At 51.9% G+C, this 24,158-nt stretch overlaps 1 protein-coding gene and 2 non-coding genes across 4 annotated transcripts; all 3 read left to right on the forward strand.

Annotated features, from left to right (window-relative positions):
• Positions 1-1,982: 1,982 nt before the first annotated feature.
• On the forward strand, positions 1,983-23,508 carry HSPA9 (heat shock protein family A (Hsp70) member 9). Of its 2 annotated transcripts, none has more exons than XM_023936185.2 (17): positions 1,983-2,501; positions 3,545-3,603; positions 5,109-5,196; positions 5,274-5,455; positions 6,075-6,199; positions 7,893-7,966; positions 8,052-8,158; positions 8,931-9,093; positions 9,726-9,818; positions 11,403-11,612; positions 13,822-14,049; positions 14,823-14,927; positions 16,079-16,196; positions 18,421-18,515; positions 20,092-20,184; positions 21,823-21,963; positions 22,744-23,508. In XM_023936185.2, the coding sequence occupies exons 1-17, from the start codon at positions 2,430-2,432 to the stop codon at positions 22,801-22,803; spliced, it is 2,013 nt and encodes a 670-aa protein (XP_023791953.2). In that variant the 5' UTR covers positions 1,983-2,429; the 3' UTR covers positions 22,804-23,508. The 2 variants fall into 2 exon arrangements, with proteins under 2 accessions (XP_023791953.2, XP_023791952.2); XM_023936184.2 differs by having other exon boundaries at positions 2,483-2,686.
• Positions 14,292-14,363, forward strand: LOC111935758 (small nucleolar RNA SNORD63). Its single transcript, XR_002867853.1, has one exon. It is a non-coding gene; the product is annotated as a small nucleolar RNA SNORD63 (small nucleolar RNA).
• Positions 15,436-15,504, forward strand: LOC111935757 (small nucleolar RNA SNORD63). The gene has a single exon (XR_002867852.1). It is a non-coding gene; the product is annotated as a small nucleolar RNA SNORD63 (small nucleolar RNA).
• Positions 23,509-24,158: the final 650 nt, after the last annotated feature.

Here is a 24,158-nt window from a genome sequence, read left to right on the forward strand (position 1 = left end):
GTGACGGCACAAAGGGGGTGTTCCCAGCCTCGGGATGTCTCCGGGTGTGGTGGCCCCAGCATTGTGACGTCCCTAGGCTACCCCAATAAAAGTCGGGGGGCCCCACAGTCACCAGTGCAGTTGCGATGGCACATGCCGGAGCCATGAGTGACGTCAGTGTCCTGCTGGCTGCACTTGCCCTGCTGCTGGCCATCGTGGCTGTCTGCTGGGCCATTGGGCCCTGGGCAGCGCGGCGGCAGCAAATGGGCATTCAGATGCTGCGCAAGCGCCCCGGGCTGCGGGCCAGGGGCCCACAGAGGAGCCCGGGAGCCCCTGTGGCTGCCAGGGCCTCCAGGCCTGGTGCGACCCCTGGGGAGCGTCCGGATGCTCCGGCTGCTTCCCCGAACGAGCCCTGCGGCTGCAGGCCCTGCGTGAGCATGGCCAAGCAGCTGCAGGAGCTGCTGCTGCTGCTCCGGCCTCTGCGTGGGACATCGGCGCGGATGTGTTCCCAGCTGTGGTGGGCGCTGTGGGCACAGCTGAAGCGGCTGAGCAAGCGTGGTGGCCTGTCCTGCTGTGCCGCGACCCACTGCTCCTGGCGCCTCCGACCCTCCAAGAGGCTGCTCCCACCCAGAACGGCCATTCCTGGGATGGCCTCCAGCCATCTCAGGAGATTCCGCTGGGGACTGACTGCGCCTCCAAAAAGCTCAGGCAGTCAGAGATGCAACATTCCAGCAGCCTCTACTGCCTCCAAGGTCCTCCAGGCCTGCCAGACCCCTGCTGCTGCTGACCGCCTCCCTCCCTCTGAGGATCTCGCCTGTGCTGAGATGCTGTGTTCCTCAGAGTCACCTCCGAGAAGCTCAGGCGGTCAGAGATGCAACGTTCCAGCAGCCTCTACTGCCTCCAAGGACCTCCAAGACTGCCAGACCCCTGCTGCTGCTGACCACCTCTCTCCCTCTGAGGATCTCGCCAGTGCTGAGACGCTGTGTTCCTCAGAGCAGCCTCCCAGAGGGTCCACTTCTTACGAGAGACCCCAGCCCTTCAAGAATGTCTGCCTGCGGAGACCCATGTTCCTGCTTCACTCCCAGGGCATCACTCCTGGAGGCCACGATCCCTCCCAGCCTCTAAGGAAGCCCTTCAGGCTGAGACACTGAAGGAGCCCTGGGCAGCTCTCCCTGCTCCTCTCGAGATCAGCAACCTGCCATGGACATCGACAGCCCTGATGCGTCTCAGAGCATTGAGATGGCCAGGGAAAGGCAGGAAGCAAAACCAGGAGCCCAGCTGGAGGCAGAGAAGTGTTCCCAGGAGCAGCTGGCAGAGTCATTGAGTGTCCTGCAGCTACCACTGTCCACCCCAGGGCTCCCAGGACGCCGTGCCTGAGCCAGCCAGGGACAGCCCGAGCTCGGTGGCAGACGGTCCCCAGGAGACCATGGAGGCTGTGGGGTCGCCAGGAGGCTCGGCCAAGACGGCCCCCGGACCCCAGTAGGGCATACACAGTCATAGGAGAGCCCTGCTGGGATAGATGTAAATAAGTTAAGATAGGTTAGGATAGGTTAGGATATATAAGTTAGGATATATATAAGTTAGGATAGATGTAGGATATATATATAAGTTAGGATAGATGTTAAATAAATAAGGATTCTCTCTTAGAGCTGTCCGAGTGTTCCTTCTGTTCTGGATTTGACTGGGACAGGGATCCTTTCTTCCCAGGCACTGGCTCAGTGCTGGGTTTGAGTTCAGGTTGGGAATGCTGTGGAATTCTGAACTCCTTGGTTTGATTTCAGGTCCCGTTTCTCTTCTGGGCCTGAGGAAGTATCAGTTTCAACTCTCACAGGCGTTTTTCCAGGTGCACCTGGTCCCACAGCCCTTTTTACTGCTGCTGGGAGCGGTAGGACTGGTTTGCAGGGCTTTGGGACCGGAGCTATGTGCTGCCGGTTTCTGTGCGAGCCCCGGGCGGACAGAGGGAGCTCCCACCCCGCCGCACCGAGGGCCCGCGGCCCCGGCGCGCATGCGCGGCATTGGGGTGGAGGTGGCCCAGGAGCCCTGGCACATGCGGCGGCGCCCCCCTGGATGTGCGCGTGCGCAGCTCTCAGCCTGACGCAAGGCCGCTGCAATCGCCCTGCGCTTTATCCTGTCCGACCTTGAGTGCGCGGCCGCCGCAGGACCCGGAGTGTTCTCACTGCGCCGGTGTCCGCCACGTCGCTTGGCTGCCCGTCTCCCGCCCCGGCGCGTGTCTGCCGGGACAGCGAGCTCTGTGCCGGTGTCGGGAAGCCGGCGTGCAGCTGCGCCGCCATCGCCAGAGTTTGGTCGTCTCGGCGAAAGCGAGCGGCGCGATCAGGCATTATTGCGGGCAGCCCTCTGCGGGGGTCCTGCGGCGCGGCTCGGCCCCCCCGCGGCCCACGTGGGTGGAGGTTTCCAGAAGAGCCGCGGCCCCGCGCGCCCCGACCGCCGCCATGCTGAGCGCGAGCCGCCTGCCCCTGCTGCTGCCGCGCGCCGCGCCCGCGCCGCCCGCGCGCCCCGCGCAGGTCAGAGCTCTGAGGGGGACGGCGAGGGGCCGGGGGACAGCGAGGGGCCGCGGGGACAGCGAGAGGCCGCGGGGACAGCGAGGGGCCGCGGGGACAGCAAGAGGCTGCGGGGCGCTGAGCGTTTGCCATAGACATGGGGGGGGGGGACTGCGGACTGTGGGAGCGGCAAAGGGCGCTGCCCGCAGGCGAGTCCGGGCTCAGGCCATGGCTCCTCAGTGCTGAGATTTTATTTAGAGAAGGCTTATGAGGGTGCATGAGGATGCGGGCCTGGAGGGCGTAGAGGAGCCTGTTTTGCGTGTTTGAGTCTGTTTGCTGCTAGGGAAGTTTGTGGGAAGGCCGCTCGGTTCCTCACCGTCCGTGCGATGGTGGCAGCGGGGATCGGGCTGGGGAGGGCACGCGGCGGCGATTCAGGGACAGGCGGGGACCACAGATTCCCCGCCCTGTGCTTGTCCTGCTGGCTCTGTGCGCTGGGCCTGGGCCTTAGGTCTTTAAATACCCGCAAAAGAGTCACGGCTCGGTGCCGTTGGCATGACTTTATCTTGTCAGAAGTTAGTTCTTCCTCAGAAGGAAGGATAATGCTTCCCGAGCTCTGCAGGATGCAGCTTGGCATGTGCAGAGGGGTGAAGCTGGAGTTGTGCAGCAGAATCGCAGCTGCAGGTTCCTCAAGGGATGCTGTGGGGCATTTGTTGCTGACCAGGCACAAAGCTCTGAGAAATGGCGTTAATGTTTATCTGCTGCTATTCGTGGACTGAAGGTTCAGGGTTGGCCTACTGAGATGTCTTTTGTCACAGATTATTCTGTGTGAGGGAAAAAGCTCAGTTCTGGTCATAGAAGTTAGCGTTATGGGAGATTAATTAGTGCAATAATTCGGGAGGCCATTTATGTGAGTCTGAGTCTTGTTCAAATTCTTTGTTCCTTTGCATAAAGAGCGTACTCTTAGTAGGACAGTGTTGCTTCAGCCATTGTCTGCCTCTGAAAGCCTTGGTTTGAAGACATCTTGATGTTTTAAACTAAATTCTCATTAGAATGTCTCTGTTTTACAGACATTTTGGAATGGCCTCAGCCAAAATGTTCTCAGAGCAGCATCCAGCAGGAAATACGCGTAAGTGTTCCTGGGGGTGGTCGTGTTTGGCTGTTGGTGTTTATATTTCCCCTGTTGCTGATACCAGGACTGATTGTTGGAGCCAGGGATTGGGTAACAGAGCCAAACCAGCAGAATAAAACTAGAACCTCTGCCCATAACTTTTCCAAGGCTGTTTCTTTATTTCTTGTTTCTCTCCAGGGAAGCTTTGAGAATTGATGTTCCCTGGTGCTCCCCCACCAGCAGTGCCCATAAAACATGGATTGCTGAGATTTGTTTGACTAAAACCGACCAAACAAAAATTAAAACAAAAGCCCTGATGGAGCAAATTGTTTTACAGTGCCATGAAATGGGTGATGCCTGGATCCATTCCCCTGCAGATAAAGTTCATTTCAAACATGCATTTGAATTACTCCTTTTTCATGTTGCAGGATAATGGGTGAAGGGAGCAGTTGGTTTTGTGACTTACTCAGATGTTTGTGGCTGATGGTGATTCAGGCCATGGGCTCGGAAATCTGTTTGTGTTGGGAAAGCTGGGTTTCACTGGGTACAGCTTAATGTTCCAAGCTCACTGCTCTGTTACTGGAACTGGAGTTGGAGCCCCTGGCAGCTTGGGCACAGAGAGGGTGACATTCCTGGAAACAAACACGGTCCTGCTCTGCTCAGAATGCCTTCTCTATCCCAGAACGTGCCTTTGTAAGCAAAGCTGTGGTTCAGGGATTCTCTGAGCCTCAGAGAGAGTAATGCACCGTTCCCAGAGAGAGGAGGGGGCTTCAGATTTCTCTTGTGTGAGAACCACTCTCATTTTTCAGGATCAAATTTACCTGTTGCTCCTGAGGATGGGAAAGGTGCTTTGCTTTGACTTCGGCTCAGAGCACTCTGCATGGGCCAAGTGATTTATTGCTGTGGTTTCTTCTCCCCATGCTAAGCAATAATAAATAAACAAATGCAATTTATTCAGATGAATGTTTTCAAACAAATTTGAACACCAGGGTTGCCTAGCTGAGGCTGCCCCTGGGTCCCTGGCAGTGCCCAAGGCCAGGCTGATCAGGGCTTGGAGCACCCTGGGACGGTGGAAGGTGTCCCTGCCCGTGGCAGGGGTGGCACTGGATGAGCTTTAAGGTCCCTCCAGCCCAAACCAGTCTGGGATTCTGTGATCAGAACTAACCCAAAACAACTCCTGTCTGTAGGTTCAGAGTAAGTTGCGACTTTCTTGAAACCAAGCTCTTAAGGGTTGTTGAGGAGATACAGATACATGTAGTGAAGATATTCTGGGAAAGAATGATATTTTATATGCTTGTTTTAATAAGTAAGGGTTTACCTGTAAGTGATCTGGTTCAGAACAAAGGCACAAGGTTTAATTGCAGTCTAAGTGTCAGAGAACATCTTAGGTGAAGATACAGCCTGGATTTGCTTCAACATTGAGTGGAAAATCGCTTGGTCCTTTCTTTGGGACTGAAAATGTTTTTGCTATGTAGTTATTTTCCTTCAGTGGTAATTTTATTTTCCCCTGATGTGCTCTCCAGCTCCGAAGCGATCAAAGGTGCCGTTATTGGGATTGACCTGGGTACCACCAACTCCTGTGTGGCCGTCATGGAAGGGAAACAGGCAAAGGTGAGTAACATGGGTGCGTTACCTGCGGGGTGTCCCCGAGGTGAGGGTGTGGCTGTCACGCTTCCCCTTGTCCCCAGGTGCTGGAGAACTCGGAGGGAGCCCGCACCACACCATCCGTGGTGGCGTTCACGGCCGAGGGCGAGCGCCTGGTGGGGATGCCAGCCAAGCGCCAGGCGGTCACCAACCCCCACAACACCTTCTACGCCACCAAGCGCCTCATCGGCCGCCGCTTCGACGACTCTGAAGTGAAGAAGGACATGTGAGTCAGGGGCCAGTGCCACTGCCAGCGCCAGGGCAGCAAACACTGGGGGTCTCACCAGCTGCTCTGCTTCAAAACGCTGCCCTGTGGGAAGTGGCCATGCTGTGTTCAGTTGCATTCACTGCTCATCATGTTAAGGCTTTCAGAGAAGAGGAAAAAAGGCTTGCTGATGCTTGCAGGGCAGAGTTTTCTAATTCTTGAGGGTATTTGCAGTCAAAGCTGTGTGATCATACCTCAGGCCTGTGATGAAATGAGGTGTCTGATTGAAGCAGCAGAGAACAATGCAGTGTGTAAGCTCTCTGCAGGGCTGATGCATAGGCATGACTCCTGTCTATGCATTTGATGACTTAAGTATCTTTTTTTGAGACCTTAAATAGGGTGTAATACATATTTTTCGGACTTGTCTCAAACACTTAAAAAGTTGGTATATGTGCACTATTTGTACCATACAAGTGTTGGCAGTGGCAATCTGTAATTGGTACTTCTGGGATTTGATCTGGGGCTGTTGCTGGCCAGTTCATTGTTCTTTGTTTAGAACTGCACGTGTTTATCTGCTGACACTGATGGTCAGGGGTATATGCTGCTGCAGAAACTGAGTGTGAATTCTGGTGCTTTTCAGTAAGAACGTCCCATTTAAGATTGTCCGTGCCTCCAATGGAGATGCCTGGGTGGAGGCTCACGGGAAGCTCTATTCTCCCAGCCAGATCGGTGCCTTTGTCCTCATGAAGATGAAGGAGACTGCAGGTGGGTACAGCTTGCTCTTTGCTGCCTCTCTGCTTGGTACATGGAAGTGCTGCAGCCAGAACGGCGCTTCCTGGGTGCCAGACCCTCGCAGGGCAGGGCTGTGGATGGGGGAAGGGAGCAGGCTAGGAGACCTCAAGGGAGATCAGTGCCTGCCTCAGTCTTGGATCTTTCGCAAAATATCAGTGCTTTACTTCAAAGATACTCATACCAGAATGGGTTGCTGATTGATTCTGATTTTAGTTGAATTCACACTCACTCAGGAAGGGGAGCTCCATTTCCTTGGAAGCTGCCGTCCTTGTGTCTCCCTGGCTGCTGCTGAGCATGAGCTGTGGCAGCCAGGCTTGGAGTGGCTTTGTTCCTACTCAGCTGCACACAGGGAGAGAGGGAGTGTTCAGGGGACCCAGTTCTTGGGCCCTGATAGCCAGATAGCCAGTGGTGACTTTAAATCTTCACTGGGGAAAATATCCACTGGCCTGGAGAAATGTTCTTCTCTTTCTCAATTCCTAAAGTGGTTTCTGGGGAAACCGAGTGTTGTACAGAGAGGGGAGAGTGCCTTCTGCACCCTTACTTGTTAAACAGTGTGTCTAGTGAGTGTGAGGAGGGCAGGACTAAAGCTTCATCCAGAGGTGGTTGTATTTTCTGTGTTAGGTCCTTGGCACTTGCTAAAGCTCCACCCAGCAGTAAAATACAAGTTTGTGGTGTGTGAGCATTTAGAGATGACAGATAATTTGAGGGTGAGGTTCCTCTGCCTTCAGCAGGGATCTCCTTCCTGGGGGGATGTTGGCTTTTGGCCTGGGTGCTGCATGATTTCAGCTGTGGCTCTGCAGGCAGCAGAGAGCAGTGCAGTGTGTAAGCTCTGTGCAGGGCTGCTGCAGAGCCGTGAGTCCTATCTGTGCATCCTCACTGCATCGAGCACATGGGTATTTTTTAGCAGGTCTCAATGTGCATTTGATGACTTCTCTTTTTACCTTAAAACAAGGTGTAATGTATATTTTTCTGACATCTGCTGTCTTAAACACTTAAAAGTTGGGACATGTACATAGTTTGTACTAAGTGTTAGCAACAGCAGATTCTATAAATGGGATAAAAATTAGTAACTTTTAAGTGCCTCACATGCAGAAAAATGGAGTACAGCTTCAGCCTCACACTCTAAAAAGACAAACTCTCAGATAAATTCATTAAAGTGGCATCTAGTTACTGATGGAATTGCAGAGGTGCACTGCTGTGCTGCCAGAAGTCTACAAACTATTCTGTGTTTTGTGGAAGGACTGGAATTCTGCACAGCTCCCTCTACATCTTCCCAGAAAACAGCAAGCCCATCTCCTGTTAGTTGAGAGAAATAATTTCAAGTTAGTTATTAATGGAGAGAGACTATTTACAAAAACATGTAATGGTGGGTTGGGGGGCTAGATTCAAACAGAGTGGGTTTGGGTTAGACAGTAGGAAGAAACTCTTCCTGGGAGAGTGGGGAGGCCCTGGCACAGGGTGCCCAGGGAAGCTGTGGCTGCCCCTGGATCCTTGGCAGTGCCCGAGGCCAGTGGATGGGACTTGGAGCAGCCTGGGACAGTGGGAGGTGTCCCTGCCATGGCAGGAGCTGGGATGAGATGAGCCTCCTGCCCATTTTCTGATTTTGTGAAGGATAACTTGGTGTTCTTACAAGGATAATTTCTGGTTTGTGTCCTTTTTCTTCCAGAAAATTACCTGGGACACGCAGCAAAGAACGCCGTAATCACAGTCCCTGCTTACTTCAATGATTCTCAGAGACAGGTACTCATCAAGCTGGGAGATTTTAGCGCTCATAAATCGCATACAGTTCGTCTCAGCAGTCAGCACTCTCCCCTTTCCTCCTCAGGCTACCAAAGATGCTGGGCAGATTGCTGGCTTGAACGTCCTGAGGGTGATTAATGAACCCACAGCAGCTGCACTTGCCTATGGGCTGGACAAGTCTGAAGACAAAGTGTAAGTGCATGTGCATAGCACCAGCCCTCTGAAACAAACCTGCTGGGATTTGCCTCCTCTGCTTGCTGACTTTGAGAGCACTGCTTGGAGTTCTGCCAGGGTGGACTTAGAGCTGTGAGATCTCTGTAATGTCACCTCTGTTCTGTGCCAGCCAGCCTTGCTAATGAGAGTTCATAACTTGCAGCTACAACTTAATTATCCAAGCTGAGTGTCAATTTAGGTACCTTACTCGCAGGTGGCAGGGGTGGGTGTGGCTGAGGACAGCTGGGTGACAGGCTGTCAACAGAGGTGCTGCTGGGCAGCAGGGGAGTTATGCTGAGCTGTGCCAGCTCCCCTTGCAGCTCCCCTGTCTGCATTCAGCCCCCTGTCGCTGTCAGGGATGGTTACAGAAGTGCAGGCTTTTGTTACACATTCTGTATTTCTGAGGTACTGATAATGCTGGGAAAGCCTCACATTTTGATAAAAAAAGCATTTTCATAATAGTTCAGATGTCCCTGCTCTTCAGGGACACTCTTCACGTCATTGGATGTGAGAGTGTCTGGTTTTGGAGAGGCAGGAGCTGCCCTCTCTGAAAAAATGGACAAGGTCAGGCTTGGTGCAGCACATCTTCCAGTCCCACATGGACTCTGGGTGCTCAGGGGGTATGGACACATTGAGATGGATCACTGCTGTCTCTAAAGATGCTTTGAGTTTGTGTGGGCAGCTATGTGAGCTCTTATATCATCTCTTGAGGATGGGGAGTCTCACCTTTGTACTGCCTCTCTCCCTGCAGCATCGCAGTCTATGACCTAGGTGGTGGCACTTTTGATATCTCTGTGTTGGAAATCCAGAAGGGAGTCTTCGAGGTGAAGTCCACCAACGGTGACACATTCTTGGGTGGAGAAGATTTTGACCAGGCTTTGCTACAGTATATTGTGAAAGAGTTCAAGAGGGAGGTAAGGTGTCTCTCCAGAGCACAGTCCTGTGTTACACTGCTTTTCAGCCTCACTTCTGTAGAAGAGAGAATTCTCTTCAATTCTTAGCACTTGATTTGTCACCTCTGTCTGGAATTTAAGACGATTAAGCACATTTTAGCCAGCTTCCACTTCTTAAACTTGTTTTTTTGAAGTGGAATATTCCTTTCCTGGAAGACACAGAATAGCAGAACTTCTGCCTTTTCTTCTCTGTGGTATAGCAGGACTGTCCTGCACACAGTCTGCTTATGTTTCAAAGTAAACATCTGTGGTGCAATTGAAGTGACAGGACAGATGCAACCAAGAGTTGCTGGGAGGAACCTGTAATGTAATTCCAACAATTCCTTTGTTACTTCAGTTCTGTCTTCTCACTCTATGCTGCAGCAGCCTTTCCGAGCTTCAGTGTGTACCTCACTGAATGGCTGCTTGCAGAGCAGAGAGGGCTGGCAGGTTGGAATGCTGACTACACCTGGAGCAGGGAGAGAGCAACACAGTGCACATGGCTGGCTGCTCTAGGAAAAGCTGCTCAGTCAAGAGCTCTGAGAAGGTCACCTGCAGGGAAGTGACTCCTTAGCAGTCACAGAGAGTTTGTTAACCCTGTTTTTGTCACACAGACGGGAGTTGATCTGACTAAAGACAACATGGCCCTTCAGAGGGTGAGAGAAGCGTCAGAGAAAGCCAAGTGTGAGCTTTCATCATCTGTGCAGGTATGTGCCTGGCTCCAGAGCATCCACTACAACACTGAGAGACACTGAGTTCTGCACTGGGTTTGTTTACAAAGCTCTCTTGACACGTTTCTTCTGTGTAACTGGCACAGCAGGTCACTCAGCAGGGTGGGCTGCAGAGCATGGGGAGCTGCTGGAAGCTGAGTTGTTGGGTGCTGAGTTTTGCCCTTTTTCTGGCACCACATCATCTGATCTTGCAGGAAATGTGACCTTATTGCCAACCTGTTCTGTACTTCAGAATTGTGATGGGCATCAGGGAATTCAGCCAATGCTGGGTTACTGGAACCACTTGCAGATCTGTACAAGCAGTTCCAAACCCTTGGTGCTACTCATTCCACTGAAGCAGCTAATTTGTGTAGTAATTCCTATACAGAATCTTGACTTATTTGCCTATAGATGAGTTGTCTGGACAATGGGCAGCAGCCACCCTCCCTTCTTTTTTCCATCAGCTTTGTATATTAATGCAGTCAAGCATGTCTTTTATTCATTACTGAATAAGGAACTGGAGAAGCAGCAAGTTGGGAGTGTAATAGTCCTGGCTAAGTAAAATTAAGGTCAATTATATAGTAATTGAAATGGGGACTCTGCCAAGTTCTAGGTTCTGAATAAGCATCTTTAATTTTATCTGATGGTGGTCTTTTTACTGGCCAGTGGGGAGCTCATAGCAAGGAGCTGAGGGCAGTCACAATGGCTGCATAGTTCTGCCAGAGACATAGCAGGCTCTGTTTTAGGAGCTCAAGAGCTGGCAAATGCAGTTTGCTCATACCAGGAAAGATTAATTCCTTAACTCCTGAGCAGTGAAGTGAAAACTTCACTTCAACTTGGTTTTGGTCCTGTTTTCCCCCAATACTTTTGACCATGCTGTGTATAAAGTGAGTGCACACCTCTGGTCAGCAGCATGGCTTTAATTCTTAAACTTAATCTCCAGAGCTTAAAGCACTAATGCTTTAATTGCTTTGGATTGTAGTGTCTTTCGATGTCAACATGACTCAGCACTTGAATCAGATGATTTCAGTATAAGATTTGCTTTAAAAATCCAGCATGTGACAAACAGCCATAAGCAAGTGGAGATTATGGTTCCTTGCTCTAATTCACTTTGTGTTAAATGGCAGCAGAGTGGCTGTTGAACATGAGCTGTTGGTATTTAGAGAACACTCAAGAGAGAAGGAAAGACCTTCAAGGAGTTTACCTGGTGTGGAATGTGAGTCAGTTGGCAGAATCTTTGGAGCTCTGCAGATGGGCTTCTGGGTTGTGCTGAAGGAACAGCATTAAGGTTGTCACTTCCAGTGTTTCTGCTCTTACCTCCTGGCTGTGACAGATTGTTTTGCCCAACAGTGAAAGACCTTGAAGTAACTGTTAAAGTTGGGGTTTAACAGTTGTAACCATGAGGTGTGGAACAAAATAATTGTCCTCTTTCTGAGATGTCAAACATAAACGTGCCTACTGCCACTTAAAGGGGGCTGGAGGGTAACAGCCACGCAGATGCCTCATTACAGGCCAAGCAGAACTTGTAAGGTGATGTAAAGCCCATTCCTGGTTTTCCCTGAACCTGTTTCCATGCCACAGACTGACATCAACCTGCCCTACCTGACCATGGACGCCTCTGGACCAAAGCACTTGAACATGAAGCTGAGTCGGGCGCAGTTTGAGGGCATCGTGGCTGACCTGATCAAGAGGACAGTGGCCCCCTGCCAGAAAGCCATGCAGGATGCTGAAGTCAGCAAGAGTGACATTGGGGAAGTCATCCTGGTCGGTGGCATGACCAGAATGCCAAAGGTATGAGCTCAGGGCCTGTTCAGGCAGGGCTGGCACAGTTGCCCTGTGCTTGCTGTTTGGGGGATCAGAGGAGCCAGAGTCTCAGGGCAGATCCTCTGTGAGGATCCCATGGGAGCACTGCCCAGAACCTCTCCTGTTTGCTTATCTCAGCTGGGGCTCAGACTGAGCTGCACTGTACAGAGTCAAGGGGCACGTGCTGGGAGGTGAAAGCCCAGCTGCAGCTGCCATTGTGTGCGTGGGACACGAGCAGCATTGCTGAGAGGGACGGGGCATTGCCTCTTGTTGTGGGCTCAGTGTGGGAAAGGTGCATTTCAGTGACAGCCACTTGTCAGCAATCTGTGCCTTCCAAGGGATTTCCAGCACTTCCAGCTGTGAAGAACCTGCATGAGCAGAACCCCTCTGGGACCTGCTGGTTGTGTGTAATCAGAGGCTGCTGTTGGCAGGCCCATTTACCTGGCTCTTTCAGACACTCCTTATCTAAAACCTGGCCCTTCCAATCTTTGGAGATAAGCACAGCAGGTAGCTTTAAAGCCTGCTGTGCTGACATGCACAATTGTGCAGATAAGTGCTGTCTGCAGGTGATTTACTGGTGCTGTTCCAGCCATGCCTGCTGCTCCTCCATCCCAGAGCTGAACAGGGATGTTCACTGCTCCCTCCAAGGGTAGGTGCAGCCTGGCCTTTCCTGCAGAGAGCACCAGAATCTCACTCCAGAGGTATCTCTCAGGCTTTGACTGTTTGTTGCTTCATGATTTGCGGGTCCCCTCTAGGACAGTAGGTGTGTGCGTGGTCCTGCTTGGGGTTGATTTCGGGTTTGGTGGGAAGGTTTTTCTTCCTGTATTAATGAGCCTGGTAGCTGGAGGTGATACTGGTGTGAGCAGAAGGTCACCCAGGCAGAGGAGCCAGAACAGCAAGATAAACAGAAGCTCCTGCTCTGGCCAAAGCCCAAGTGAAGTAACTGCTATATGTTCCCAAAGTCCTTGTTGTTCAGCTGGATAAAGGAAAAATGGTGTGATTACCTGTGTAGAACGTGATGACAAACACAAAACCTTTTCCTGAGAGATTGTATCCTTTAGGGGTTGAAGACAGAATTTAAATACTGGTCTTTATTTTTCCTTCTTCCCCTCATAACCGCCAGCATATGTGGCTTTGAGCTGACAGAATGCTTTCCTGTGTGCCTGTAGCTCTGCCTCTGAAATTGGTGCCAGTGTGTTGTACATAGCCAAACCTTCTCTTGGGCACCTTGTTCTGCTCTCTTCCCCTGCTGGGAGGGAATGTGGCTTCTCTGGAGCTCTGCCATGGCCAGTACTCCAGGAGATGGACTGTGGGTGGCTACAAGTATTGTTTTGTACTGTAAAATACACCTCCAGAGGGAAAGACTTGCATTTAATTACATGCTGTCACACAGAGTCCTCCTCTGTAATGAGTACTCTGGACCGGTGTCTCCTGGCTGCAGTGCACAGTTGGGTGTTTGCTTCCAGCAGTTCTCCAGGCACATCCCACTCACCTGTGCTGATGTGCCCAGCACCAGTACTGCGAGAGGAGGCCCAGCCCCACAGCCTTCCCTTGCAGGGCAGTTCTGAGCTGTGCTCTGGGGCAGACCCTCAGTGCATTCCTGTCCCGATGCTCCAGCAGGAAATCTGTTGGGATCACGGGCACAGTCCTTGGGAATGGGCAGAGCTGGCTGCAGAGCTCACAGTGCTGACAAAGCCCATCTCCTCTGCTGAAACAGCCCACCAAATAAAGAGCTGGAAAACACTGCTCTTTATACAATTCCCTTTTTTTTTTCCTTTGCTGCACACAAACCACATGAACTGTGCTGCTGGTTTTTTTTACCTTCCCTGTGCTCCTCCACAGCTGTACTGTCCTTGGCAGCTGTGTCCTGCTCAGTGCTGGCTTGCACAGTTCCCAGGGAGCGGTCCTTGACTCGCAGATAAGCCTCCCACATCCCCTGGGAATGTGGCTAGGCTGTGGGAAGGCTCTGGTGGGGGCTGCCTGGCAGCTGGCACACAGGGTCTCCTGGGGAAGGGGCTGTCTGGGCTGGAACAAGGGCATTCAGTGCTGTGCAGGAGGCTGGGCAGTGAGGGAGCAGGCACAGAGCTAAGGTTTCTATCTCAGGCTTCCATGGCAGCAGCATAAGGACACAGCTGAGCCAGGCTGCTGTGGCTGTGGTGGTTCCCCCACAGATGAGCTGTGCTGTGTCTCCTCTCAGGTGCAGCAGACAGTGCAGGAACTGTTTGGCCGTGCTCCGAGCAAAGCGGTCAATCCTGACGAGGCTGTGGCCATTGGAGCAGCCATCCAAGGTGGGGTGTTGGCTGGTGATGTGACAGATGTGCTGCTGCTGGATGTAACTCCCCTCTCCCTGGGCATTGAGACTCTGGGAGGTGTCTTCACAAAGCTCATCAACAGGAATACCACCATCCCCACCAAGAAGAGCCAGGTAAGAGCTGACTCTGGATGGGTCGGACTGTGCTGGTGCTCTCAGACAGCTGAGGAAAGGCCACCCAGAACATCCCAGTAGATGGTTTTGCCTCTTCTGACAAGAGAAGCAGTGGAGAAATCAGGTTTTATGTCAGCCCCTCAGATTATTGGTGTGCCCAAGAGGGGAGGGCAGTTGAGTTAACGATGCCAAGATCTGCCAGGATGTTTGTGGCCTGATGAGGGTTCGTTCTTGCAGTGTGTGTGCCATGATGTCAGTTGTCAACACGTCATTCTGAAGAAAGATTGTTTGGAGCTCTTCTGGGACTGAGCACCACGCCCATGGGAGAGCCCTGGCTTGCCTGAGTGCCTCGGGAGGGGTTATCTTTGCATTGTCATGTCCTGGTGCCTTGGGTGTGATCCTTTCCTTCCCTTGGCACTGTCAGGGCCTGCTGCTGTGTGCTCTGTGATAATGCCTGAGCTGCCTGGGACGTGGGCTGCAGCCTGCTGCTTCAGGGGAGATGTTCTGGGGTGTGGTGGCTGCCCTGGAACCTGCTGCTGCCATGGATGGCCAGTTTTTGTGTTCCCAGGTGCATACAGGACAAGACAACAGTGAGCTTGGCTCTTGTTAGCCTTAATACCCTGGAGTTTTGTCAGAGGAACATGAGAACAGCAAGCATTTCATGATCTTTCCCTTCCAAGTAGCTTCCTTTTATTCCTTGTTCAGTCAGCTTGTAACTGCAGATGTTTGTGTTCTAACTAGCTATACAGTAACTTCCTGTTCCTTTTCCATAGGTGTTTTCTACAGCTGCTGATGGGCAAACACAAGTGGAGATCAAAGTGTGCCAGGGAGAGAGAGAGATGGCCAGTGACAACAAGCTGCTTGGCCAGTTCACATTGGTACGTTGGCTTCTCTATTCCTGACCTTAGACCTGACCTTCTTGGAGACGTTCAGAGCCTTCTCCATTTCAGCTGCCCCCTGAAGGCAGTGTTGAAGGGGGAGTCATCTTACAGAGGACATTTGACCCCTTTGTAGTACAAAAGCAGCCTCCAGGGGCACAGCCTGGCCCTAGGACAGCCTTTCTGTGGCTGAGGACCACCTGGCATTGAAGATGGATCTCGAAGTTTCTGAGCACTCCCATGTGGCACTGCAGGTACTTGCAGCTTCAGGGCCTGGCCACCAGGAAGGGCTCTGGGTGTAAAAAAGCCCATGCAGTACCAGGACCAGCAGATAACCTGAATGCTGGCCTCTCCTCTGGTGTAGCAAAGATGGGAGCTGGAGCAGTTCCAGGATACCTGCAGTCCCTAGGGGAGCCCATGCCAGCCTAGTGAGACCCTGGGAGTGGAGTTGGTGTGAGCTGAGGTGCCCAGGGGGTCAGTCTGTGACCTGGTTGGAATTGCAGTGTGTGTGCTATGATGTTAAACTGTCAACACGTCATTCTGAAGAATTGTGTGGAGACATTGTGGACTGAGCCCACACCCTGCACCCTGGGGAACAGATGTGCTCCAGGATTGCTGAGAGCAGAGAGGGGCTGCCCAAGCAGCAATCCTGAGCAAAATGGGTTTGGTCAGTGCTGGCCAAGTTTGGCACTGTTAAACTGTTCAAGTTAGTGTGAACTTCCTAGGAAGAGCCCTGCTGAGAGGAAGGGCTTTGCCTTTCTTTTGTCCTTTTGAAGGAAGCTGCCTCTCACTGTCTTAAAATGGCTCCCCAGAGGTGGCCAGTGAAATCTGTGTCCAGAATTGAGGAAATAGAGTATCCTGCCATAGCTGTGAAAGGAAGGCTTGAGTAGCAATAAAGCAGAACCTGTATCACCTTGGAACCAAACCTGGAGGTTCTCTCTTGTGGTTTCTGTGCACTTGTCCAAGGCAGAAACCTGGATCCTGTCAAGATACCAGTGCACAGCATGGTGCCAACAGGTACTTAGAGGACTCTGATCTGAGCTTTGGTTAGTTGTTCATTCAGTATCAGATCCCCAGGGTGATATGCCCAGCCCTGGTCCCCTGAGCTCTGTCCCTGTGGGAGCTGATGGCCAACCCTTGTCCTTGCTCAGGTCGGGATCCCTCCAGCACCACGGGGAGTGCCCCAGATCGAGGTCACCTTCGACATCGACGCCAACGGCATCGTGCACGTGTCAGCCAAGGACAAGGGCACCGGGCGGGAGCAGCAGAGTGAGTGCCCTGGGCCTAACAGGGAGGGCAGCAGGGGCTGCTGAGGGTGACACTGAGTGGCTCCAGGGGCAACAGAGTGTGCTCCAGTGCTGCCTGGAGGGCGTCCCACTATCTGGGGTGGGGATGGAGCATGTGGCCACATGCTTGGGTCACCCCTACTCTTCAGCCTGTTGCCAGGGCAGCACAGATGCAGCTGAAGTCATCTGAGCCTGTTATCCCCTGGAAGGGAGAGTGGACAAAGGGATAAGTGAGAGCTGAGCTGTGGGTTTTTGTTGTAGGGCACTAAAGCTACTGTAAGCACACAGCCTCTGCCATCTCCAGTAACCTGCTGCCAGAGGCTGCTGCCAGTGGAGATGAAGCCCCTGCCAATGTCAGGGCAGCCCTCACTGGCAGGATTTCACCAAATTCCAAGCGTTTTTGTCCTGTGTGACAGTCCTGCCTTGGTGTTGCCATCTGGAATAATTGCAGCAACACTTGAGCAGAGTGCAGCTGTTTCCAGCTGTGTACCAGTGCCCAGGTGTTGGGCACACAGGTTGGCTCACTCAGGGCTCACTGGTGTTGGTGCTCTGTCACTGAGGTGTTTGGGTTAGTCAGGTGTGCCCTGTGTTACCCTGTGGGGACAGAAATTGGGCTTTGGGAAGGCAGCACCATGTGTGAGTTGTCTTGAGCTGTGCTGCTGGGAGTGCTGTTCTTTGGGAGCACACAGGGATTGCAGTCTGTGAGCCTGGCTGCATGAAGGTGCCAGCATTTAATGGAGAACCAGATCAGGAAGATCTCTGACTCCAGGGTGTGTCATGTACAGCTGAGCAGACCAGCCCTGTGCCAAGATTCTGTTTGTTTGTAATTATTCCATTATAAAGGTCTAGAGATTGGGATATTTTGAAGCAGCAGGTTTTCCCTGTGACCACCATGTTCATTTTCTTCTGCTTAGGCTGGAAGTGTCTTCAGCTGGCAGGAGGCTCAGGGAGTTCAAGCTGTCAGTGTATTCTGCTCTGTGGTGCAGTGAAGTGTTGGGCCCCATGTGCTGTAATTAATGACACAGTCGACAGTTTCTAAAGCTCTGTGGTGGGTTCAGGAGATTAATTTGAAGCTTTTACAGATTCCCCTGATAGAAAATAAAATTCTCTTTTTCCTTGTGACTGGAAGGCTCTATACTGCCCTTCAGCTGTTCCTTGGAGAGAACCCTTGAGCAGTGAAATGCTCAGTTAGCAGAAGTATTTACTATGCACAACTGGAGGTTGTACGCTGCTTTTAATCACACTGCTTGGCTTTTTGGCAGCAGTTTGGCACCCTGCTTGTTACTTGGATTTCCTTGGAGATCTTGGATGTGTGGCAGCCTTCTTCTGCTGAATAAAAGGCTCCTGGTGACAGGCAATCAGAATTACCTCTAACTGCCTGCCTGTAGGTAGATGTGGTCCTAATTACAAAACTGCTTATCCCACATCTGTATCTAAAGAACACCTCTGTGTGTGTCTTTGTTCAGGGTTCACTGACAAATACTCCACAGAAAAGTTCCTTTAAATTGTGATTGTAGCATGCACTTTTACGGGCTTTGAGATATCCTGGTCCTGTTGCAATTAAATTAGACTAATTCCTGCAGTAAAGCCTGAATATAGATTATGCTTTTTGACACTAATAAAGGGAAAAGACCAAGGAAGGGATGTGTAAGAGCCTGCCCATAGAATCATGCTCCAGTTCTTCATTAAGGGCAATGTGAGGAGCTGGGTGGGAAGTGTTGTCTTACCCTGTCACCAAGCCTGGGCTGTTTTCCAACAGGGAAAGGAGTCTTTGGTGAAACCATTCCTTCTCTTCGGAATTTTTTGTTGGTTGGGGCTTTGCTGGAGGGTTTGTTTGTTTGAGGGGTTTTAGTTTTGATATTTATTTTTTTTTTTTAGTATTGGGGTTCTAATCTGTGATGCTCCTTTGGTTTGAGGTCTTTGGTGCACTCTCACTTTGCAGGAGGATTAACTGAAGACTGGCCAGAATGTCTTGCAGACCAGCAGGCAGGGAGTATGTAGCAGAGCTGGGGAGTTGCAGATCCAGGAGATGAGGCTTTTGCCTTGCCAGCATCATCAGTGGCTCTTTAAAGAGTCACAGTGTTTGTCCTGCCCACGGGGCCTCCCTCGGTGCAGTCTCTGAGTGAGGCTGCTGCTGTTAGGCTGGGGAACAATCATCTCCTCAAAGGTGAGAGCAGGTCCTTTATTCATGTTCTTCTCTGCTGCAGTTGTTATCCAGTCATCTGGCGGCCTCAGCAAAGATGAAATTGAGAACATGGTGAAGAACGCAGAGAAATACGCGGAGGAGGACAGGCGGAGAAAGGTAACGGGGTCAGGGAACTGCTGCTTCCAGCACTCTGCTCTGAGCTGTGCCCAACCCTGGGGCTCTGCTCTGGGAGCTCTTACCCAAATCTCTGCTCCTTTCCTAACGTTGACACTCCAGGGTTGCAGGAAGGTGTTTGCAGAGGCATTTGGGCCTTGGGGTTGGATACCTTGCCCTGTGTGACTCCACTTCACGGCTCCCTGGGGAGTTCCTGGGATGTGGAGGCAGCAGTGAGCAAACTCACCTGCCTGCTGCTCATGGCAGACAGCTTTGCAGCTCTGGTGAGGGGTTTTGTAATTGTTGCTCTCCACTGTCCCCCTTGGCTGTGCATTTGGCACCTGGAATGCTGTGTCCGTGTGAGCATGCTGGCCTCAGTACAGGTGGAGGAGGAGGTGATGGAAATCCTCACTGGCCTCATTGAGGAAAGACTGGCACTTGCCATGGAGGACTGACTGAAGCTGTGCTACACACAGGATTAATGGGTGGAATTAATAGGTTTAATGAGGGTAGTACTGATGAATTATGCAACTAAATAGAGAGCATTGATTTTTAAGCAGACACAGCACAGGCTGACTCTGGGATGTGGCATCAGCATGTGTTTAGTGATTGCTGAAACTGGCACAAGGAATTGATCTGCATTGTGTCCTTCAGTATGCAGGAGCCTGTCTCAGGTGTCCAGGCAGTGCTGTAAATGTTAACCCCAGCAGGGAAGGGATCAGAAGAGGACTGAAGGGGAGAAGGCATGGAATAAATTCCCAGGAAGCCAGCCCTGACTGGCCTCAGAACCTCTAAAGCCACAAAGCAGTGGCTGATGGGCATTTTTAGGTTAGCTGTAGAACCTTCAAAGACCTTGCTCTGAAAGTCGCACTGTTTGAATAACCTCATCATCACCCTGAAGCATAGGGGGAGGTCTGGCATCTGAAGAGGCTGCACTGGGAACTGTCCTGCTGCCTTACTTTGGATCTTAAATTGCTGGATAAGTTCTTCTCTGTTGTAATACTGAAGTGGGACTCACCCCTGTTCATTGAGTTCACAGAGCAAGGTGATCAGGTTATTTTAACTAACACTTGACTGTAGTCAAGTTTTAGCTGTAGTTTTCAAAATTGCCTCATTACGCTTTTCTGATCCTGGTTTTACTGATGAAAGGAATGCATAAATGGGAGTTTTTGTAATTAAGGGACCACGAGTAAAACCACCCAGCATTTGAGTTGTCTCTAGTGCCCCTGTTGCTGAAGAAACTTCAGGATATTCTCCAAAAGCTCTGCTGCTTTCTCAAGGAGCAAAGTATGTTGTCCCTGAGGTGTCTGTCCTTTCCCATGTGCCAGCGTGTGGTGCATTGGTCACTTGTGGTTCAGGGGAGTGAAACCCTGAGGGCTGCCTGGCACAGACTCCTCTCAGGACCCCGTGGGGCCACAGTGCACCTAGAAGTGAGGGCTTGCGTTTCTTCTTGCCCTGGTGCCATTAAGAAGGACTCTGGGTGGGAACTTTAGTGGAGTTTGGCAGTTTGGGGCATGAAATGTTACCCCTTGTGTAACCAGTGGTATGGGCAGCAGGCCTGACAAGCTCTCTCCCCCAGGAACGTGTAGAGGCCGTGAACATGGCCGAGGGCATCATCCATGACACGGAGTCCAAGATGGAAGAGTTCAAGGATCAGCTGCCAGCAGATGAGGTAGGTGGCTCCTCATCCTGGAGTGCTATAGCAAATGAAATTCCTCACATTGCTCACATTCCCACTGAACTCTCAGCTGGATCTGGCCAGTGGCTCCAGCTCTGGCCGTGTTTCTATGCTGGGTGAAGGTGGCACAGCCCTGCACCTCTGGCTGTGGCCCTCAATGGGAAGGGTGAGTGTGGCTGAGGGGAGGATGGGCAAACATCCTTAGGGGGACAGGGTTGGGTGCTGGCAGATAACCCTTTACAAAGTGCAGGGTGGGTGTCACTGAGGCTGCGAGTGCCTGGGACTGCTGCTGAGAGGTTTGTGACAGAGCTGTGGCCTTGGCATGGCCTTGCAGTGCTGTGATAAGGGCTGTGCCAGGGCTGGCTCCTCAGTGGGCTTTGCTCCAAGGCTGGAGATGGTGGACAGTGCCTGCCTTTGTTAGCACGGGGACAGAGGCAGAGCTGCTGTGCTCTGGCAGTGCATGCACGGTGACCAAGAACCTGGGGGCAATAAATAGTAATCAGCATCCACCTAACTCCAGTTTTTCTCTCTTAGAAATTAAATGGATATTTAATATCCAGGAGTGCTTTTCACACCGCCCTAAGGTGGTGCACTGTGAATTTCAAAAGCCAAGTTTAGAAGAGTGTGCCCAAATAACCAGTTTAACAATTCTGGGAAGCAGAATTAAAGGGCTCCTGGGGGCTATGAGGTGTCTGAGGGAATGCAGTTTGTTGGTAGCAGCCTCTGGTCAGTTAAAGGCTATTTCTCTGCCAGCAGACAGGGACAGGACAAAGGGCAGTGGTTTTAAACCCTGTGAGGATGGGAAGCCCTGGCACAGGGTGCCCAGAGCAGCTGTGGCTGCCCCTGGATCCCTGGAAGTGTCCAAGGCCAGGTTGGACAGGGCTTGGAGCAACTTGGTTGAGTGGCCATGGCAGGGGGGTGGCATGAGGTGATCTTTAAGGTCGCTTCCCACCCACAGCATTCTGGGCTGATACTGGCTGGCTCTTTCTTTGGAACTATGTGAGTTTCCTCTCCCTAAATCCCTGTTCCCTGCAGGGACTGTTTGCTGTGACTTCCCTGGGTAGGTGGGACAGCCTGTGCTGATGGTGGCTGTCACTGCTGTCCCCGTGCCATGCCCAGGAGCCCTCTGGGCAGGGGAAGAGGCAGTGCCAGCCTGGGCAGGGACTGAGATGGCTCTGGGCCTCTTCTGTTGGTTTGCTCCAAGCTGCTGCTCCGTGGGCAGCCCTGGGACTGACCAGGGCAGGGTCAGCCCTGCTTGCCAGCTCCCCAGCAGGGCCTTAAACACCCATGGAAACCAGCTTGCTGTGGCTGCCCTGGTGTGGCTGTGCCAGGTGAGCTGTGCCAGGCTCAGAGCATGGCCTTGGCCAGCTGTCAGGCCCTGCAGGGCTCTGTCCTTGGCACCTCTGCCCAGACAGCAAACAGGGCCCCATTAATGCCAACTGGGACACTGTTAGTGAAGTGGACAGGTGCCCACTGGGAACTGGGCACAGTCCTAGGCCCTGCAGACTCACTTTGAGGCTTAGCTTCATGGATTCTGGCACGAAAAGGTGGTTTTGCTGTGGCCAACAGGTGGTGAAATGACAGGATGGAGATTAACAGTTCACCAATTTCACGTTTGTGTCTTTTTTGCAGTGCAACAAATTAAAGGAAGAAATTGCTAAAATGAGAGAACTTCTGGCTCGTAAAGATAGTGAAACAGGAGAGAACATCAGGCAGGCAGCAACCAGCCTGCAGCAGGCTTCCCTGAAACTCTTTGAGATGGCATACAAGAAGGTAGGTGCATGGCCAACTCCCTTTCAGAGCCCTCAGATGGGGAGGGGGGAGCCAGGACACAAACTTTTGGTTGGGAGGTGGTGCTGGGCCTCTGCAGATCCCCCTGAGTGACACTGGCTGAAGGGGAAGCTGTGGAAGGTCAGGGAGAGTTGAAGGCCTGAAATCCTGGCCATGCTTCCAGGCTGGGTGTTCCGTTACTGTACAGCATTCCATGAAAAAGGGGAAGCTTCTAGTAAGGAGCATCCAGAAGAGCAAGGAGAGGGCTTTCCCCTCAGTGCCTGAAGGAGTAAAGTAACTCCTGAACTTACTCCATGGTGATTGTAAAACACGATTCCTTTTCAGTCTGCCTGAAGCCACAGTAAAGGCCATTGGGATTTTCTCCGCCTCCTTCCCAGTGGAAGGCCCTCCCACCCACTGGCACCTGGCCAGGCTGTGCTTGCCTGTGCAGGAAGGTGTCCCAGCATGGCTGTGGCACGGTGCCCAGGTGACCTTGGTGCTGAGCTGTCCTTACTGGGGACAGCTGCTTTCCTGATGTCAAACCAAACCTTCAGTGCTGCACTGGCAGCCTATTTCATCCCCGGGGAAAGGGAATAATGGGAAGATTGTTTCCTCCCTCTCAGAGCTCATGCAGAGATGAAGATTTCCCTTCTCAGTGGACGTTGCTCATTGCCCTGAAGGAGGGTTCTCCAGGCTGGAGCTGACCTGAGCAGCCAGCCAGGGAAAAATGGCCAGGAGAAGCAGTTTCTTGTTACCACGAGTAATAAACCCGTTTGTTCACAGATGGCCTCGGAGCGAGAGGGTTCTGGAAGTCCAGGAGATCAGAAGGAAGAGAAGCAATAAGGAGACTCTGTCTTGCCTTGACGAGAGAATGATGAAGAGGTCGATTTTCTTGATGCTTGGGAGAGAAGGGACCTTCCTGAGCAGCAAGGGGCAGAATTCAGACTTACTGTGTTTTTGCAGTATTCTATATATAAAATTCTTCAATGTATAAACTTAGTGATGTGTCTGCTAGATAAATTGTCACTTGATGAAAGTTAATTCATGCCAGACAAAGTTAGGAGTTTGGCCCTGGTGTGTTCCCCTGAGCACCTGGGGACTGGCTGATCATTTAATACTTGACACAATGGTGTAGTAAATCCGAGATCCAAGCTTGGAAACCATGTCATGAAATTGGAGGGCGGAGATGGGAATGTCTGGGAATGGGGAGGAGAATAAGGCCTGCATGGCCCCTCCATGTGGGTCTGAGGAGCTGGGGGCAGGTGAAGGCCTGTGAGCAGCAGGGGCAAGGCTGGGACTTCGCTGGAGACCATTTAGCCCTGAGCTAGGCTGGTACCTTTGTTCTGAAGGAAAGGGGCTACTTCAAACTCAGCTGTAACATTATTTCTTACAAAAGAGGCAGTGTGGAAGTTCAATACTTTGCTTGTCTGAGCCTTCTGCTCCATCCTGTGTCTGTTCTCTGCTTATGGTAAAACAATTTCCTTGATAATAAAACTGTTACTGGATCCATTCTGGATTTTTTTAAAATAAAAGCAGAAAAGTGTCCAATGTGGAGTTCCCGGTCTCCTGGCCTTTGATGGAGAATAGGAGCCACTTTAGTGCCTGTGACAGCTGCAGAGGGAGAGCCAGGAAGCTGTAACTTTGTGAAACTTCTGCTTCATTCACAGGCGCAGGAGCTTTCTGGTGTAAGGTTGGGCTCTTCTGAGAGTGTCGGTGCTGCTCTCCCGGGGTGCCCCAAGTCCTACGCCTGCAGTAGCAGTGGGACTTCACCCTCAGGCACTTTGTGCTTGGGCTTATCCTTATGAAACACGCTCCAGGCTTGAGCAGCACTTGGCTTCTGTGCTTCCAGCAGCCCAGCCTTCCAGGGAGCTGCATAAATGTAGCTGTGTCTCCCTTCTTTTTCTGCATCTCTGGGAGACTCTGTGTCTCTTCAACTAGAATGAAAACCGGGTTTGCAGCTGCTTTGTCCTGCCAGCTCAAGTATTAGCAGGCAGGAAAGGATGGGTTTTGTTCTGGGGCTCGACAGCTTGCACGGGGGAGGACAGAGGTGGCCCAGAGTGTGACCAGGAATAGTGAGTGTGGGTTCATTAAAGGAAAGTCGTGTCTCGCCCGTGAGCTTGCTTCCCACAGTGGATCCCTTCCTGGGTGGGTGAGGGGAGAGCACTGGACCTTGTTTCACCTGGCTTCAGCAAGGCTCT

This window comes from Cyanistes caeruleus, chromosome 15, assembly GCF_971803275.1.
Source record: "Cyanistes caeruleus chromosome 15, bCyaCae1.hap1.1, whole genome shotgun sequence".
NCBI lineage: Eukaryota > Metazoa > Chordata > Aves > Passeriformes > Paridae > Cyanistes > Cyanistes caeruleus.

Bases quoted from the DNA above. Each gene is read 5' to 3' on its own strand.
- HSPA9 (XM_023936185.2), top strand. From the start codon at position 2,430: ATGCTGAGCGCGAGCCGCCTGCCCCTGCTGCTGCCGCGCGCCGCGCCC. The intron at 7,967-8,051 runs GTACTCATCAAG...TTTCCTCCTCAG, and splicing joins TCAATGATTCTCAGAGACAG to GCTACCAAAGATGCTGGGCA. The intron at 18,516-20,091 runs GTAACGGGGTCA...TCTCTCCCCCAG, and splicing joins AGGAGGACAGGCGGAGAAAG to GAACGTGTAGAGGCCGTGAA.